Source organism: Astyanax mexicanus, chromosome 22 (genome assembly GCF_023375975.1).
Source record: "Astyanax mexicanus isolate ESR-SI-001 chromosome 22, AstMex3_surface, whole genome shotgun sequence".
Taxonomy (NCBI): domain Eukaryota; kingdom Metazoa; phylum Chordata; class Actinopteri; order Characiformes; family Acestrorhamphidae; genus Astyanax; species Astyanax mexicanus.
The window spans coordinates 29,354,329-29,370,968 of NC_064429.1; the positions used below are offsets into that span (position 1 = coordinate 29,354,329).

The 16,640-nt window shown below is 38.8% G+C and overlaps 2 protein-coding genes across 3 annotated transcripts in view; one reads left to right on the forward strand and one right to left on the reverse strand.

Moving 5' to 3' along the window:
- Positions 1 to 16,640, reverse strand: part of LOC111191728 (alpha-1-antitrypsin 1-2) — a 313,064-nt gene that overhangs the window by 258,558 nt on the left and 37,866 nt on the right. The gene's annotated exons all lie outside the window — the stretch shown is intronic.
- Positions 1 to 16,640, forward strand: part of npdc1b (neural proliferation, differentiation and control, 1b) — a 65,078-nt gene that overhangs the window by 30,415 nt on the left and 18,023 nt on the right. Inside the window, exon 2 of the mRNA XM_022667561.2 lies at positions 5,805 to 5,951. Within this exon, the coding sequence (XP_022523282.1) occupies positions 5,805 to 5,951 (147 nt within the window). The remainder of the gene's footprint in view (positions 1 to 5,804; positions 5,952 to 16,640) is intronic.

The following is a 16,640-nucleotide window of genomic DNA, read 5'->3' on the forward strand; positions in this document are numbered from 1 at the left end:
ATACTTCAAAATTACCTGAAATATTTTTTTTTTTTACATTGACTTTCATTGAAAGTTTACGAGGTTTTTTCTTTCTCCTGTAAAGTTGCTGTTTAGGAGATGCTTGTTTTTTTATTAGACAGCGTCAATATTTAAAGAATGCGTAATTATCAATGTGGACAGTAGTGCAGTGGTTATGTGGTAATGATCATGACCGGCAGCTTCTGCTTTGAATTGTCCATGTGTAGAAACAAGCAAACTTCGGCAGAAATTGCTAATCCACATCGTTATTCAATGCAGAAAGCCCCACACACATATCCCACAGGTTAGTGCAGTGTATTTCGGCTTTCCTGGGGCACGCCAAAAGTCATGAGACACAATACTGGCTAGCTTTTAGTATTTTAGTATTTGTGATTAGAGTCATTTTGGAGCATTTGTTCGAGTTGGTTTGTTCATTTTGAAATTTTGAAACAATGTAAAGAATCAAAGCCATGATAAAATTATGTAACAAAAATAGAGATACCTGTTTTTTTATCCAGTAGATTGCATTTAAAATATCTAGTTGACCTGTGAGACGAAAATAACTTTTTTTCTCGTACATTAGCGAAATCCGTCCTCTTTCAGTGTCTTTTCTCACATGCTTTAAGACAGTTTGTCCCAAAGACACCCTCCTCTTCGCCCCTTCAGTCAGATGCTGCACCCTGGTGACTCACACCTGATGATGTCACGGGAGCCGCGTTGCCATGGCAGTCGTTATGGCAACTGCAGCCAAGGTTTCCGAAGATGCGAGCCGCTCGCAGCTGCCAGTAAAGGGTTAATATTGATAACTTAACTGGTAATGCTTATGATTATTTTCCCTCTGGTTCTGACACACCAGCCGAATTAGTGGCAGCCAGAGCCACCAGAACTGAGTGACACCTCCAGGCATTTCTGAATAGCAGCAGACTATAATATCACTGTTCCCACAGTCATTTGTTTTAAAGGGTTGTTGTGGAGTCTATGCTGTGAAAAAATTATTATGCGTATAAGGGTGTTTTGAAGTATATTTTTAGTAAAGTATATGGTGTAGTTATTACAGTCCATATATGGACATGAAACTACAATGTCCATATATGGTATACAGATGCACTAAATTTAAAATTTTGGTTAAAACCCAAACTGGACAAAATAAAACATTTGACCAAACAAGACCAACATGCACAGAATAACATGCACATTTTATACAGGGTTTTTTTTTTTCCAGTAAAACCACTGTTTTACCATTGCATAAATTATATAGAATACATTTTATTTATTGATTGTTTTATCCCAGCAGACATACCAACAAATTTAACTAATTTAACTTAGTTAATTTAATTTCTAATCATAAGTTTCCCTCAGCAGAGTGCTTTTCTATTGATATATTTACTATTTATAGTGATATATTTTCTAATTATACATTTATCTCAGCAGTGCTATTCCAATCATACATGTACCTCAGCAGAACTACTCTAATCATTCATTTACCTCAGCAGTGCTATTCCAATCATATATTTACCTCAGCATTGCTATTCCAGTCATACATTTGCCTCAGCAGAACTATTCAAATCATACATTTACCTCAGCAGTGCTATTCTAATCATAGGTTTACTTCACCAGTCACACATGTAGCTAGCTGCTGGAATCTACTTTTAATCACAATTGTACTTAAACAGAGCAATTTTAATCATACTTTTACCTCAGCAGTGCTATTGCAGTCACACATTTCGATGCCTCAACAGTGCTATTCTAATCATAAACTTACCTCAGCATAGCTTCATATATCATCTTTGCCACACAAAATGCTTGAATCTCTATGTTTGCTAATTACTACTACTAATTACAGTACCTTGTATTGTTTTATATATAATTTATAACTGTGTGGATCGAGGGTTGTTAAATCAGGCCTAACTTATACAGATGTGGGAATTCCCAAGCCGTCCCCTGAGTTATCTGTTTATTATCAGTTTATTTACGTACTACTCTTACATCCCATGACTTTTGTCTTTGTAAATAGCACCCAGTAATTAAAAAGGATGTCAGTTTTAAACCGGCCAAGGTTTCAGAAGCTGCTAGGTGCAGGTCGAGGGTTAAAACCGTTAGCTTAGCCAATGCTTATTATCTGTATCCCTCTGCTGTCTCTGCTCCAGCACACGCGGGGCCACCTGCTCGCGTGACCTTTTCCTCACGCCTGCGCTCTCATCAGCATAAGCTGCAGTTTGACAGGCCTCTGTTAGGCGTCTGCTCTGCGCAGACGTGTAAGAATCGCATTAGCGCACCGCAGCCAGCGCGAGAGGAGCGAACACACCAGCTGGCTGTGGTCATATCTCCTCCACCCACACTGCGCAGCGCGGCGCCGCCAGCTAGCCGCGTGGCGTTAGCGCGTTGCGGCGTGATATTTGGTGGCGGGGTTGTTTGTTTCACACCATCCCGCTGTCTTATCTGCGCTCCCACCTGCTGACCCACATCTCTGACCGGCGCGAAAAGCGACATCACTGCCCCACTACCATAGATCACTGCTGACAGCCGGGGCCAGCCTCCTCGCCAAAACAGCAGCAGCGGCGGCAGCAGTGGCAGCAGTGAACTACGGGAGCAGGCAGCTAATGCTGCTGAGTGACTGGTGTGACCTTCAGAACCATGTTACAGAGAAGGAAAGCATAGTGGAACCGAGGAAATGACCCTGGATTACAGTGCAATAATAATGACTCAATGCTTAGTTATACTTTTATATACTTTTATTGGGTATAGCTGAGAACACTGTTTCAACAGGTATTATTGATGATATATTATTATTATTATTATTATTATTATTATTACTATCAGTAATAATTACATATTTATTTAATAACCTAAGTACATAAATTAGTCAGGTTCCTTGCAGTTGTCATCCATGGAAATTGGTCCTCGAGTCAGATTTACAAAAGAAATGATTCTGTGAAATACAGCTCTGAGAAAAAATAAGAGATAACCTTTTTAAAAAATGTTAAAAAAAAAAAAATTAATTGTACCAAATTGAAAAGCTCTGGAAAATAATCAAGAGAAAGATTGATGATCACAAGCCATCAAACCAAACTGAACTGCTTGAATTTTTGCACCAGGATTAAAGGCATAAAGTTATCCAAAAGCAGTGTGTAAGACTGGTGGAGGAGAACATGCCAAGATGCATGAAAACTGTGATTAAAAAACATGGTTATTCCACCAAATATTGATTTCTGAACTCTTAAAACCTTATGAATATGAACTTGTTTTCTTTTCATTCTGCAAATAAATTCTCTAAATGACAATATTTGTATTTGGAATTTGGGAGAAATGTTGTCAGTTGTTTATAGAATAAAACAACAATTTACATAACATGACATTTAAATCTTAACTATTGTTTTCTTACAAATTAAAAAAAAACACTTTCTTAAGGGTTTCTCTTTAGTGACATCCATATATATATTTTTCTAAAATTCTGTTAAAGTTGCACAAAAACGGAGGAGAAACAAGAAATCTAACTAAAAAAATCAAGCTTCCAAACATTTTCCTTAAATTTCAAGTGCTAAAGGAGACAGAGGACTCAGGCTTTGCCACATTGCCAGTGCTGGCTAAATTCCATCTCATGGCCACAATATGATTCCCTCTATGTATTGCATATATGTTTAGAGAACATAGACCCAAAAGATCTCTTAGATCCATGGACTCGGGTCAGTTAGTTGAACCCAAAGTCCAGTCTTAAGATGGAGAAGCAGCTTTTAGTTATTATGCTGTGTATAACTGGAACAGACTAAAAGAAAAAGTCTTAGAAATGCCACAAATGTAGAATTGTTCAAATCCTTGATAAAAACTATACTCTTTTGTCGTGCTTTTAACTAAAGCACTTTATTTCTCTGCACTTTTGTATTCAATTTCCTAAATATTTGTTTTTTTTTTCTTTTTAATGCACTTTATATTTTCAATGTTAACAGTTGTTCTCTTAATTTGAACTGTTTCAATGATTTTATACTTATAATTCTTTTTGTACTTTTTTACTTAAATCTGGATTTATTAGGAATATTTTCAGATTTTATCTGATATGTCCACACAGCGCTGAAAAAATCAGATTTGTGTCGCAATAAGGCCAAAAAAATCTGATTTGAGTTTGAGTTTTTTCAGTCTGATAATGTGAACCTATTCCAAGCTATGTTAAAAAACAGGAATCTGTTCTGCTGTTATATTCAGTCATGCGATCCGAGCAACCATGTGATTATCTGTGAACCAGTGACATTTGAGTTCCACACAGCAAAACAAACATGAGCATGTTTATTTAAAACACAGTAAACGCCGGGGCCGGTAAACTGTGTGTATTACCGTGTGTACCACTTTAATTACTGTTCTCCATCACTGCTGTTTTCAGCAGCTCCATCTGCGCAGGCGTTGCGCCGGGTCCAAAACGTGACCTTACTTTAAATAACCGCGCGTCTGCAGTATTTTACCTGCCAGGCATTTAAACCTGCGCAGTCAGCCTGGTTTAAACGCTGCCTGTTTGTGTGTTATACATGTTTGGAAAATATCATTATTAATCATCCGCTTTGTCCGACATTATCGAGCTAAATTGCTGCATCATGAGCTGCTCCCCGGGGCTTTGCTGCTTGTGAAGATTCCAGGTCGTGGTGACTGAGGTTGGAGTAGATTTACTGTAAAGTGGGGCGTACAGAAATAGTACATTACATCCTGGCTGCCTGTATTGGTGTGGTTTCTGGGAACAAATGAATAAATGAATGAAATTTTATATGTGGGAGTGTAATGATGGCTTATATACTTATATATACAGAATCTTACTAAGCTGAGTACACCCCACACATTTTTGTAAATATTATATGTATTATATATTTTAATGGGAAACTTTGAAGATATGACCCTTTGATACAATGTAAAGGACCGTATTTTACAGATTATAAGGCACACTATCAATAAACATCTATTGTCTCACCACTGGGGGCACCTAAGTAAACAAAACTGTAATTCTAAAGCTTAGATTTCCAGTATTTTAGCACGGTTAGCAGCACTTAGCGCTAGTAAAGGCCAACCGATGCTGAGTGTTCTGGTAAGTCAGGGCGCTATCAGCTAGCGTTTCGTCCCATGTAGCTTGTTTTAACATGGTAAACACGCAGACTTCAGTCCAATATACTCACCTCTGAACAGCAAAAGATCTAGGACAAAGGTTAACAGCTAATGTTAATACTGCTCCAGCCTTGGTGCTGGAGAAACTTCACTGAAACTCCTGTATAATGCTGTACTTCAGCGGAGTACAGCTTTACTGCTCCTTAATACTTGACTGGTAAAATTCATACATAAGGTGCACTGGATTGTAAGTCGCGCTGATGATATTTGGGAAATTAAAGAATTTTAAGTGCGCCTTATAGTGCGAAAAATACGGTAACCAGTGTGCAGTTTTTATAACAGTGTGAATTTGCTGTGGCCTCAAAATAACTCAACAGAGTCATTAATGTCTAAACTGCTGGCAACAAATGTGAGAACACTCAAATAGTGAGTGCCCAGTTAGCCATTTTTCCTCCCTAGAGTCATGTGACTCACTAGTGTTACAAGGTATCAGGTATGAATGGCTATATTTGGTGTTGTTGCTCTTAAACTCTTTTATTCTGGTCACTGAAAGTTCAGTATGGCATCTCATGGCAAAGAACTCTCTAAGGTCTATAGTATAGGTCTGAGAAAAATAAATGTTGCTCTACATAAAGATGGCCTAGGCTATAAGCAGATTGCCAACACTCTGACCAACAAGATCTCTCTGACTGACATGTATCTGTGTTCCTGTGTGTTTTTTCCAGCCATAGGCCAGTGTCCCCGCAGTCTGGACTGTGCCCGAGAAGGCCGCCACTTCTGCCAGCCCGGTTCGTCCCACTGTGGCCCCTGCCTGGCTCCGCTCGTGGAGAACAAGAAAGGGAAATGTGTGGTCAGGAGGCGGAACCACTACAGTGAGTATCCTCTGCCCTCTGAGGTCCAGACCAGTATCCTCAGCCAAGAGGAAGATCAGGAAGTGTCTCAGTCACGCTAATAGTTCTAATCAGTGAAGTGCAGTGAGTCTGACTATAATGAGAAGGAGGGTCTGGATATTAGTGCAGTACGTTATTAAGCTCAGTGTTGGTCAGTAAATTAATTCAGACTGCAGATGTCAGTATATGTAGCATAGGGAGTATAGCGTAGCAAAGGGTAGTATAGAGTAGTATGTGATAGAATAGGGAGTATAGGACATAGATTAGTAAAGGCTAGAATAGGGATTATAGGGTAGTATAGGACATATAGGATAGTAAAGGGTAGTATAGTACAGTGAGTGTAGGGTAGTATAGGATGTATAGGATAGTATAGGGCAGGGGGTAGTATAGAGTAGTATGTGATAGAATAGGGAGTATAGGACAAAGGTTAGTGAAGGTTAGAATAGGGAGTATAGGATATTATAGGACATATTGGACAGTAAAGGGTAGTATAGGGAAATGTAGGATAGTACAGTGAGTGTAGGGTAGTATAGGATAGTATATGGCAGTATAGGGGTAGTATAGAGTAGTATGTGATAGAATAGGGAGTATAGGACAAAGGTTAGTAAAGGTTAGAATGAGGAGTATAGGGTATTGTAGGACATATAGGGTAGTATAGGAAAATGTAGGATAGTACATTGAGTGTAGGGTAGTATAGGACATATAGGATTGTAAATGCTAGTATTGGGAAATATAGGATAGTATAGGATAGTAAAGGACATAGAATAGTATACAGTAGTATAGAAGATTATTTGATAAAATCGGTAGTATGGAAGTATAAGGGGTTTAGGGAAGTATATATAGTACAGGGTAGTATAGGGAGTGTCTGAGGACATATAGTAGTATAGGTACTACACTACATATATCCAACTCTGGAAAAAAAATATGAGACCATTTCAGTTTCTGAATCAGTTTCTCTGATTTTGCTATGATTGAGTAAAATGAACATTGTTGTTTTATTCTATAAACTACAGACAACGTTTGTGTCCCCCAAACTCCAAATAAAAATATTGTCCTTTAGAGCATTCATTTGCAGAAAATGAGAAATGGCTGAAATAACAAAAAATACTCAAATAATGCAAATAAAACAAGTTCATATTCTTAAAGATTTAAGAGTTCAGAAATCAATATTTGGTGGAATAACCTTGTTTTTTAATCACATATTCTATGCAACTTTATGCCTTTACTCCTGGTGCAAAAATGTAAGCAGTTCAGTTTGGTTTGATGGCTTGTGATCATACATCTTCCTCTTGATTATATTCTAGAGGTTTTTAATTTGGTAAAATCAAAGAAACTCATAAATTTTAAGTGGTCTCTTATTTTTTTTCCAGAGCTATAATAGTAAATAATAATATGGGGGAATGTAGGATAGTACAGGGAGTGTAGGGCAGTAGAGGATATATAGGATAGAAAAGGGTAGTATGGGGGAATGTAGGATAGTAAATAGAGTATAGGGTAGTATAGGACATAGGCTATTATACAGTAGCATAGTGGATTTTAGGATAAAATTAGTTGTATAGAAGAATAGGGGGTTCAGTAAAGGGTTGTATAAGGTGGTATAGGGTAGAAACAGATGGTATAGGCAATGTAGGGTAGTATTGGAGTTAGAGCTGGGCGATATGGGAAAAAATCTTATCACGATATAGTTTTCCATATCAGTCGATATCGATATGTATCACGATATAAATCAAATCACTTTGTGTCACACTTAAAGGTTTGTTTTTATTAGTGAGAGAATAAGGGAGTGATGGAAGTTTTATCACAATATTTTTTTCTGTATCTCCATAATTATTAGGGCTGGCCCGAATAGCATTTTTTGAGCTCCGGATATTTGGCAGTAATTGGTAGCGAATATTCCAATATTAGTTTTTAAAAAAAACAAATTAATCATGAACGCGAGCCAGAACCCGAGCTTGAACGTCAGCCTGACTCAGGCGCTGCATGAACTCGGGCTTTTTTCCAATTTTTTCCAATTTTCCATGACTGAAAAAAAAACTTGGGCTATAAGCTCAATATTAAATATTTCGTTTGTTTAGAAATTATTTTATATTCTTAAACCATGTTAAATTATATTAGATTAGTAGGGCTGGCCCGAATAGCGTTTTTTGAGCTCAGAATATTGGGCACTGATTGGCAGCCAATATTGGAATATTTGTTTTTAAAAAGACGGATTAAAAACTGATTAAAGTAAAACAAAAATTGCAACTCGGCCCCTTTAATTCACCACAAAGTTTTCCAAGACCCAGCCGGAAAAAAAAAGATTTCCCACCTTTTCCTCAGCTGGGTCGGGCTCAAAAAATGATTTGTGATAGGCTGTTTTTTGGTTTGTTTGTTTAAGCACTTAGGCTTTTGTACTGCTGCAGTGCAATATTTAGATTTTATATTCTGAAATTCGTTAGGTTTTATTTCTTTTAGCATTTTGAACTTTTTTTCCAATTTCAAATTTATTTTTTTCTGTTCGTTATGTTCTATCGGTCCTTGCGTTTTTTGTAGTTGAAGTTGAATTTAATATTGAAGTTCAATATTTCTAATTTATATTTTGAAATTCGTTAGATTATATTTATTATTGTATTTTGAGCTCACTTTAGTTGGTTATTTTCCAAATTCATATCTATTTTTCTGTTATTATTAAATGTTATTAGCTTATTAGCTTAGCTTGTCATTTAGCATACAGAACTTCTCACGGATTTTTAATGAATGTTGATTTATTAATTTAAAAGCTGTACCTTATTAAAAGTATTTTAAGCCAGACAGACACTGTGTGATTTTTTAATGAGTTTATCTGCACTTTTAAATGGTTTGTCCTGTAGGAAACGCACACGATTTGTATGCTGACACTGTTGTCTGACTGAGGAGCTGCTTTCCGTCAAATGCAGCCTGTAGGCAGGAAAAAATCCAGCCAGAACCGACCATATCATGAGCCAGTTTTAAAGCCAGTAATTTAGTAGAGCATTAAACTACAAATCTGAGATGTACCTGCTGTACTTCTTAATCTCTGCCCCAAAACGGTCCATTAACTTGCTTGACAGACGCGTCAAATCCCCCGCGAGCACGCGCGGCGCACAGCGCACCGATTAATTCATGCGTTGAGCTTTAAACGCGCAGCTGAGCTGTAATTGGGGAAATATCACAAAAATCACAGTGTGATTTGTTACATTAAAAAAAAGACCATTTTCTTCCGCCTAATCTGAGAGGAAAGCGGTGTTCTCGACCGGCCCGAGTTCATGCAGCGCCTGAGTCAGGCTGGCGTTCAAGCTCGGGTTCGGGCTCGCGTTCAGGCAGATAATCTAAATGATAAATGATTTTGTGTTTTTGCACTTGGGCCATAAGCTCAATATTAAAAAGTTCGTTTGTTTAGAAATTATTTTATATCCTTAAACCATGTTAAATTATATTAGATTAGAGGAAAGTCATTTAGACATCATTCTTAAGGTGTTTTTGTCCTGTTACCGCTCCGCAAAAAAACCTCTTCCTTTAATCCGCGCCCCACATACACATTTTTGCAGCACCTGCCCCGAGGTCCTAATATAAATTGAATTAATTACATTTAGTGCTTAAAATTTACTTAAAATTTATTTAAAACGTGCTGAACAGTGCGGCCGTTTATTCCCAAAGTCCAAACACTATGGTTGTTTGCGTGTGTCGGGCCATACTCCACTATTCTTTAGGGTTTTTTGTTGCATGCATGAGAATAACTATTACAATTTTCTTAACTATTTATTAATTTGCTCCAGCGTCTTCTGGATTGATTACACGTTGTGTTTTCGTTGTTTGCCGCGCCACTTAGACGGAAATGGAAATGAATGTTTATCGAATTCTATTGCACAGGCTTATCATCGTCATCGAGGGAAAAATTATCGCGAAACAAATCGATATCGTTATATCGCCCAGCACTAATTGGAGTATAGGGTTATTTAGGACATAAAGAGTAATAGAGGATTGTAGGGTAGTAGAGGGTTGTATGGGGTTGGATAGATTAGAATTGGACAGTAAAGGGAATGTAGGGTTGTATAGAGTTGTTGATGGTAGTATAGGCTAGTAGAGGGTTTTATAGGGTAGAATTGGATAGTATAGGGAATGTAGGGTCCGTAATTTCAGGAGGGTAATTTCAGGAGTATAGGGATGTTTAAAAGATGTTAGATTTTGGTTAGTTAGCATTGTGACTTAAACCAACAAACATATCGGCTTCTAACAAGAGTAAAACTTTATGCTGTATGGTCAATAAAATTATAACGTTTACCAGACATCGGGTTTTCATCACTTTACAGATAAACGTTGGTATTTTACGTCAGTTTGGTGCTGGCGTGTTACATTTCAATGATAATATTATTTTTTCTAATTCACTTTGATGTCAGAGAACTATCTAATGAAAGAATGCCTCTCCTCCAAAGAACCCTTTCTGACCTATTTATTGTGGATGAGCCGACTGTGGGACAGACCTGTGAATCAGTGGGCGGATGCGACGTGGTGTTTTACGCTGCTGTCGCTTCTCTCTGCGTTTGTGGAATGTTCTTTCCAGTAATGTGTGAGAGTGTGTGATTATCATCACTTTCATTATCCCCCTCCACCTCTTCCTTATGAGCCACGTCGCAGTCATGCCCAACAGCCATTATTATAACCACATGCTTTTACATCTGACGCAGCCCAGTGATTCACTTCTACTGCAGCTGCAGTCCGGCATCAAGCGAACGCGACGCTACACTGGGCATCTGATCTTCAGCGAGGGGAAATTCTCTCACAGCAATTTCATCTCTTTCTCCCTCTGTGTGATTTCATGTCTGATATACAGAGTTATATTAAGAGCAATTTAGACATATAATAGAGATTGGAGAGCGCGGGATGACGAGTGTTTGAGTCAGAGCGCAGCGGCCATTAAGACCAGTGCAGTTCTGAGCTCTGTAATTCACTCTACGCTGATTGGAGTTGAGTGGAATGAACTTTGAAAGCTACTGATGAACTTAAGTTCTGATGCCCCCTTAAATAGTCTTAAAATTGATGTGCAGATTAGCCGCAATGCTAAAACTCAGGCTAGGGACCAAAATTAATAGAGATACAGGTCTATGGCTGCTGTATAAATGAAATGTTTGAGAGCATCAGCGGTGAATTTGTGAAGAGTAATGTTCTATCCCAAAAGATTAAGTTCCGCAAAAACTACTCAACTAATTCAAGAAATATGACTTGAAAACGCCCTATCTGGACGGGATTATTTTCTCAGGGGGATGTAATAAAGTAATAAAACTCCTGCATCCGGAATGCAATTGAAAAAACATGAGGACCAGTGAGTTTTTTAAGGCTTTCTCTGTCACGTGACATCGCGCTCAGTAGCTCCTCCATTTCCACTCGCTGTTGTGTTTACGTGGATCTCTGTGGAAAAGCGCACCCAAAGTGCGCGGCAGTGGACAAATAGCTGTTTTATTAAACGTGAGGTGACGAAACTCAGAGATGTGCGTCTGGACAGGACAAAAGTTACTGGAGGACCACGAAAAGATTCCAGTGTAAAACAGTAAATAATCAGCCTTATATTTTCTCAGAGGACATCTGAGAAAAACACATACATTGTGGTTCCGGACGGTAATAAAATCACAGAGGACACCCCCCCCCCCCTGTTGCACAAGATCAGTTTTTTTTTTAGTTACCAGCCTCAGAAACAACAAGTTGACGGCACAGTATTTTAGTTAGTTTAACACTTTTAAGTTACTACATGATACCTAATGTGTTCCTTCATAGTCTGGATGACTAGGTTGGCTGTATTGCTTTTCAGAAAAAAATAAATAAATAAATAATAGCCTGCATTTAGACTGTTCAGTTAATGCAATGGAGAAAAATGGCAGAATAAATGAAAGTATCTGAAAAATACATGTTCGTTTTCAGTTTAATTTTAGTGCATCCCCTACTATTTTTCATAACTAAACTTCACACCACCTACTCTCTGATAGTCAGTATCAGTCAGACACTGGGCAAAATCTATCCATCCAACTATCTATTAACCTAAACTAGTTCTGGGTGATTATGGCCTAATAATCTTTGATTTTTTCACAAAAAAATCAATTTTCGATTAGAATCGTTTTTTCCCTACTTACTAAAAACCTAAGTACAGATGACAAAGAAAAGGTTAAAAATTAGGTTCACCTGTAAAAAAAACAAAAATAATGCTGAAACAATGCTTAAAAGTGCTGGAACTTGGACTGAGCGGAATGAAAATATGCACCCGTTTTTATTTAGGGTAAGAGGAAATGAAGTTACAAGGTTTTCTGACAGCGACAGTGTCCTCCTTTCCCTTCTGCCATTCTTTCACTCTGTTGCATTGTGCTCTGCCTTTCTTTGTTGTTCTCTTCATCTTTTCACTCTCTCGCTTCGGCCCTGCCCTCGATCACAGCCTTGCTTTGCCTCGCCTCGCCTTCTCTCACCCACGCAGCAGCGAGAGTGCAACAGGAGACGAGAGAGAGAGAGAGATAGAGAGAGAGAGAGAGAGAGAATAAATGAAATGCGGCTCTAAGCTGTAATGCTGCAGTGGCTGAGGATGACGAGCGATTCTCGGAGGCAAATCACGACTACGCTCAGCCCCCCGCACACTCCACCAAACACCCATCAGGGCTTTAACCCCACGGCTCTTTCGTCACATGCTGATCACCAAACGTTTCAGGTCATCTTGCCTTCTATTGAACATTATTTTTAGTATTTTAGTATTTTTTTTTTCTGTGTTTGGTCATATCTGGGTCTCGGGCATTGCTTATGTTTATTACCCTAGTCTTTGCAGACCAAATTTCTACCAGCACACAATGGACAATGAAACTAAAACACCTGGTTTTGGACAGACAGTTCTGGTGGAAACAGGAGAGTTGAGGTGCACATTGAATTCTGCCGTGATTTGGGCAGCCCTGGTTTTGTATTTTTTGGATAAAATCTGGGTTAGCACCCGAACATCCCTTTCAGACAGCTTCCTCTTGCGTCCACAGTTAATCCTGTTGGATGTGCCCTGAGTAAGCACAATTGGCCTTGCTGTCTCTGGGTGGGTAGATGGTGCTCTTTCCCCTCATCACTCCAAAGAGTGATGTCGATCAGCACAAGGCATCTGTGAGCTGATGTATCAGAACAGAGTCGCTGCGCTTTCCTCGCTAGGGGGAGTCCTACTGTGTGGATTGTGTAATTTGGGGAAAAAATGGGACCAAATTAGAAATACAATTTTTAAAGGAATTTTACGGGAATCGGTTGCGCTTATTCACCCATACGTGATGCGATTGTACTCGAAGTGAGGCGAATTCTGGCAGGGAAGCAGAATTCAGCACAACACAAAGGACACACCAAGGCAACTGACTGAATTGACAACATGCCAACATCTGAAGCGCAACCCAGTCAATGCCAACAGCTCTACCTCTATGAATGGAGGATCTGAGGCTAAGAGCACTGTGTCCCAGAACTTCTGCTGAGCGGTCCAGACCAAACCATATATAATAGCAGCCGTCAAGCTCATGCACACGAAGCAGGCAGAGATCTGGGGAGTCCACGGCCCTCTGAGTTATAGTGTAATATCCAAAGTGCCAAGCCAGGGAACGGGCAGTGCCAGCTTTTACCCTCTCATTGTACTATAATCAATACGAATCATCCGGCTGAGTGAGGTAATACTCCTGGCAGCAGCAGACACACTGTTCTTCTTCCTTTTCTTCTTCTTTCTCTTCTTTATGATGTTATTCCCTTCATCTTCTGCATTCAGTGAATGTTTCCCCCTCTTTTCAGTCTTGCTGTTCTCTGATGATGAGTATGTGTTGGTGATTTTCACAAACACACTTTCTCTTTCAGATTGTTTGGCTCGTTCTCTTTGTCTGAAACACTGAGAATATTCAGTGTTCATTGTTATTCGTGAACATGTGTGTGAAACCCGTTTATGAGGCTGATTGGCAAGAGCGAGAGCACGCTGGTGCTAACGCTGGGTTTAATGAAGGAAAATAAACATCTTTTATATTATCTGCTGGTTACAATAACTGCATTTTACGTTAGAAAAATGTGTTTAAGCTCTGTATGACTTGTTTAATTGAACAATTGTTAATTAGAGTGGAAGTGAATGGTGGAAAACTGTTGGTAATTGTCAGTTAAGCTTAACAAACTGAGAATGAGTTTGTAATTTTCCTATTATATCTTTTTACTAGATTGATAGTTTGGCAGCTAGTAGCCTACTGAGTGGTTGAGCATTGTCTTGGTGATGGCCTGATAATTGTCCTGCTGACTACTGATTGGCTGGTCATTTGTTTATTAATTGAGTAATTGTAAGCCTGCTGATTAATTGATTGATTGATTAATTGGTCTGACCTCCTGACTGGCTGTTCAATATCCTACTGTTTGGATAGTTACAATTCTTCTATATGCCTGATCATTTACCTTCTAATTGGCTGATCATTGCCCTACTGGTTGTCAGATTATTAGTCTGCTGATAGACTGATCATTGATCTCCAAATTGACTGATCTTTGGCTTATGCATCAACATATAGTAGATCTACAGATTGCTAGATGATCATCATCATGTTGATTGACTGATCACTCTCTTGCTGACTGACTGATCATTGGTCTATAAATCAGCTCCTCATCAGCCTGATGTTTGGCTGATTATTGATGTACAGCTTGTGTAATAACTCACTGCTGATTGGCTGATCATTGGTCTGTTGTTTGGCTGATCACAACCCTGCCGAACAGCTGATCATTGACCTTTTAAATGACTGTCTGATCATTGATATACTGGCTGATTGTTGTCTTGGTAATTGGCTGATCACTGCGCTACTGGTTCACTGATTATTAGCCTGCTGATAGACTGATCATTGATCTCCAAATTGACTGATTTTTGGCTTATGCATTGACCTATGGTAGATCTACTGATTACTAGATGATAATCATCATGTTTAATGACTGATCATTGGTCTATAAATTAACTTCTTATCAGCCTGCTGATTAACTGATCATTGATGTACAGCTTGGGTAGTACCTCATAGCTGATTGGCTGATCATTGGTCTGTTGTTTGGCTGATCACAATCCTGCTAAACAGCTGATTATTGACTTTCTTATTGGCTGATCTTTGCCCTACAGGTTGTCTGATCATTGATTTACTGACTGATTGTTGTCTTGGTAATTGACTGATCACTGCACTATTGGTTGACTGATTATTAGTCTGCTGATTGACTGATCATTGATCTCCAAATTGACTGATCTTTGGCTTATGCATCAACATATAGTAGATCTACAGATTGCTAGATGATCATCATGTTGATTGACTGATCACTCTCTTGCTGATTGACTGATCATTGGTCTATAAATCAGCTCCTTATCAGCCTGCTGATTGACTGATCATTGATGTACAGCTTGGGTAATAACTCACTGCTGATTGGCTGATCATTGGTCTATTGTTTGGCTGATCACATTAGCTGCTGATTGGCTCATCATTGGTCCACTGGCCGTGTAATCACTAGCTTGTTGATTGACTGAACAGTTGCCTATGGATTAGCTGATCATTGTCCTGCTGATTGGCTGATCATTGGCCTACTCAATGACTGATCATTGATGAACAGCTTGGGTAATAACTCGCTGCTGATTGGCTGATCATGTGTCTGCTGATTGGGTAGTCACCAACTGCTAACTTTCTCATGGTTATGTCTACTGGCTGTGTAATTACTAGCCTATTGATTGACTGATCATTGATGAACAGCTTGGGTAATAACTCGCTGCTGATTGGCTGATCATGTGTCTGCTGATTAGCTGATCATTGTCCTGCTGATTGGCTGATCATTGGCCTACTCAATGACTGATCATTGATGAACAGCTTGGGTAATAACTCACTGCTGATTGGCTGATCATGTGTCTGCTGATTGGGTAGTCACTAACTGCTAATTTTCTCATGGTTATGTCTACTGGCTGTGTAATCACTAGCCTGCTGATTGGCTGATTTCTGGTCTACTCATTGACTGATCATTGGTCTGCTGATTGGCTGATCACTGGTCTACTGATGGATTAATCTTTGGTCTTCGAATTAGCTGATCATTGACCAACTGACTAGCTGATCACTAGACTCACCTTGATTTAGTTTAATTATTAATATATATTTTTTGGGACATCAGTAATTAGCAAAACATAAGGCTGATGAGGAGCTGATTTATAGACCAATGATCAGTCAGTCGGCAAGATAGAGATCAGTGAATTAACATGCTGATCATCCAATAATCAGTAGATCTACTATAGGTCTTTTTTTTAAGGTTTACTATCCAAAACTCTTACTATAGTAGCAGAGTAAATGTTTATACTTAGATTAGTATCTCCAGATTGACATTTTCTAACCCAATCTGAAGGATTGTGTTGCCATTAAATCACCTGAATGTTCTTCGCAACTCAACACGTTCACTGTGAAGAGCATTGTGCCTTTTGCTTTATACACCCAAACCAGCTTAGCCTAAAAAACAGCCCATGCTTTAATAATATTATATTCGATTGTAATAATCTAAATGGCAGAGAGTAAACGAGTGATCAATCCTCGGGCCCGATGACAGGATTGGATTCCTGCCTGGTGTTCTTCTAATTAGCCAGGTGCAGAGTTTTGTTTGTACTTTTAATTGTTTGGAGGTTTGATAAGAGGCATTGATTGCCTCTGGCCAGCC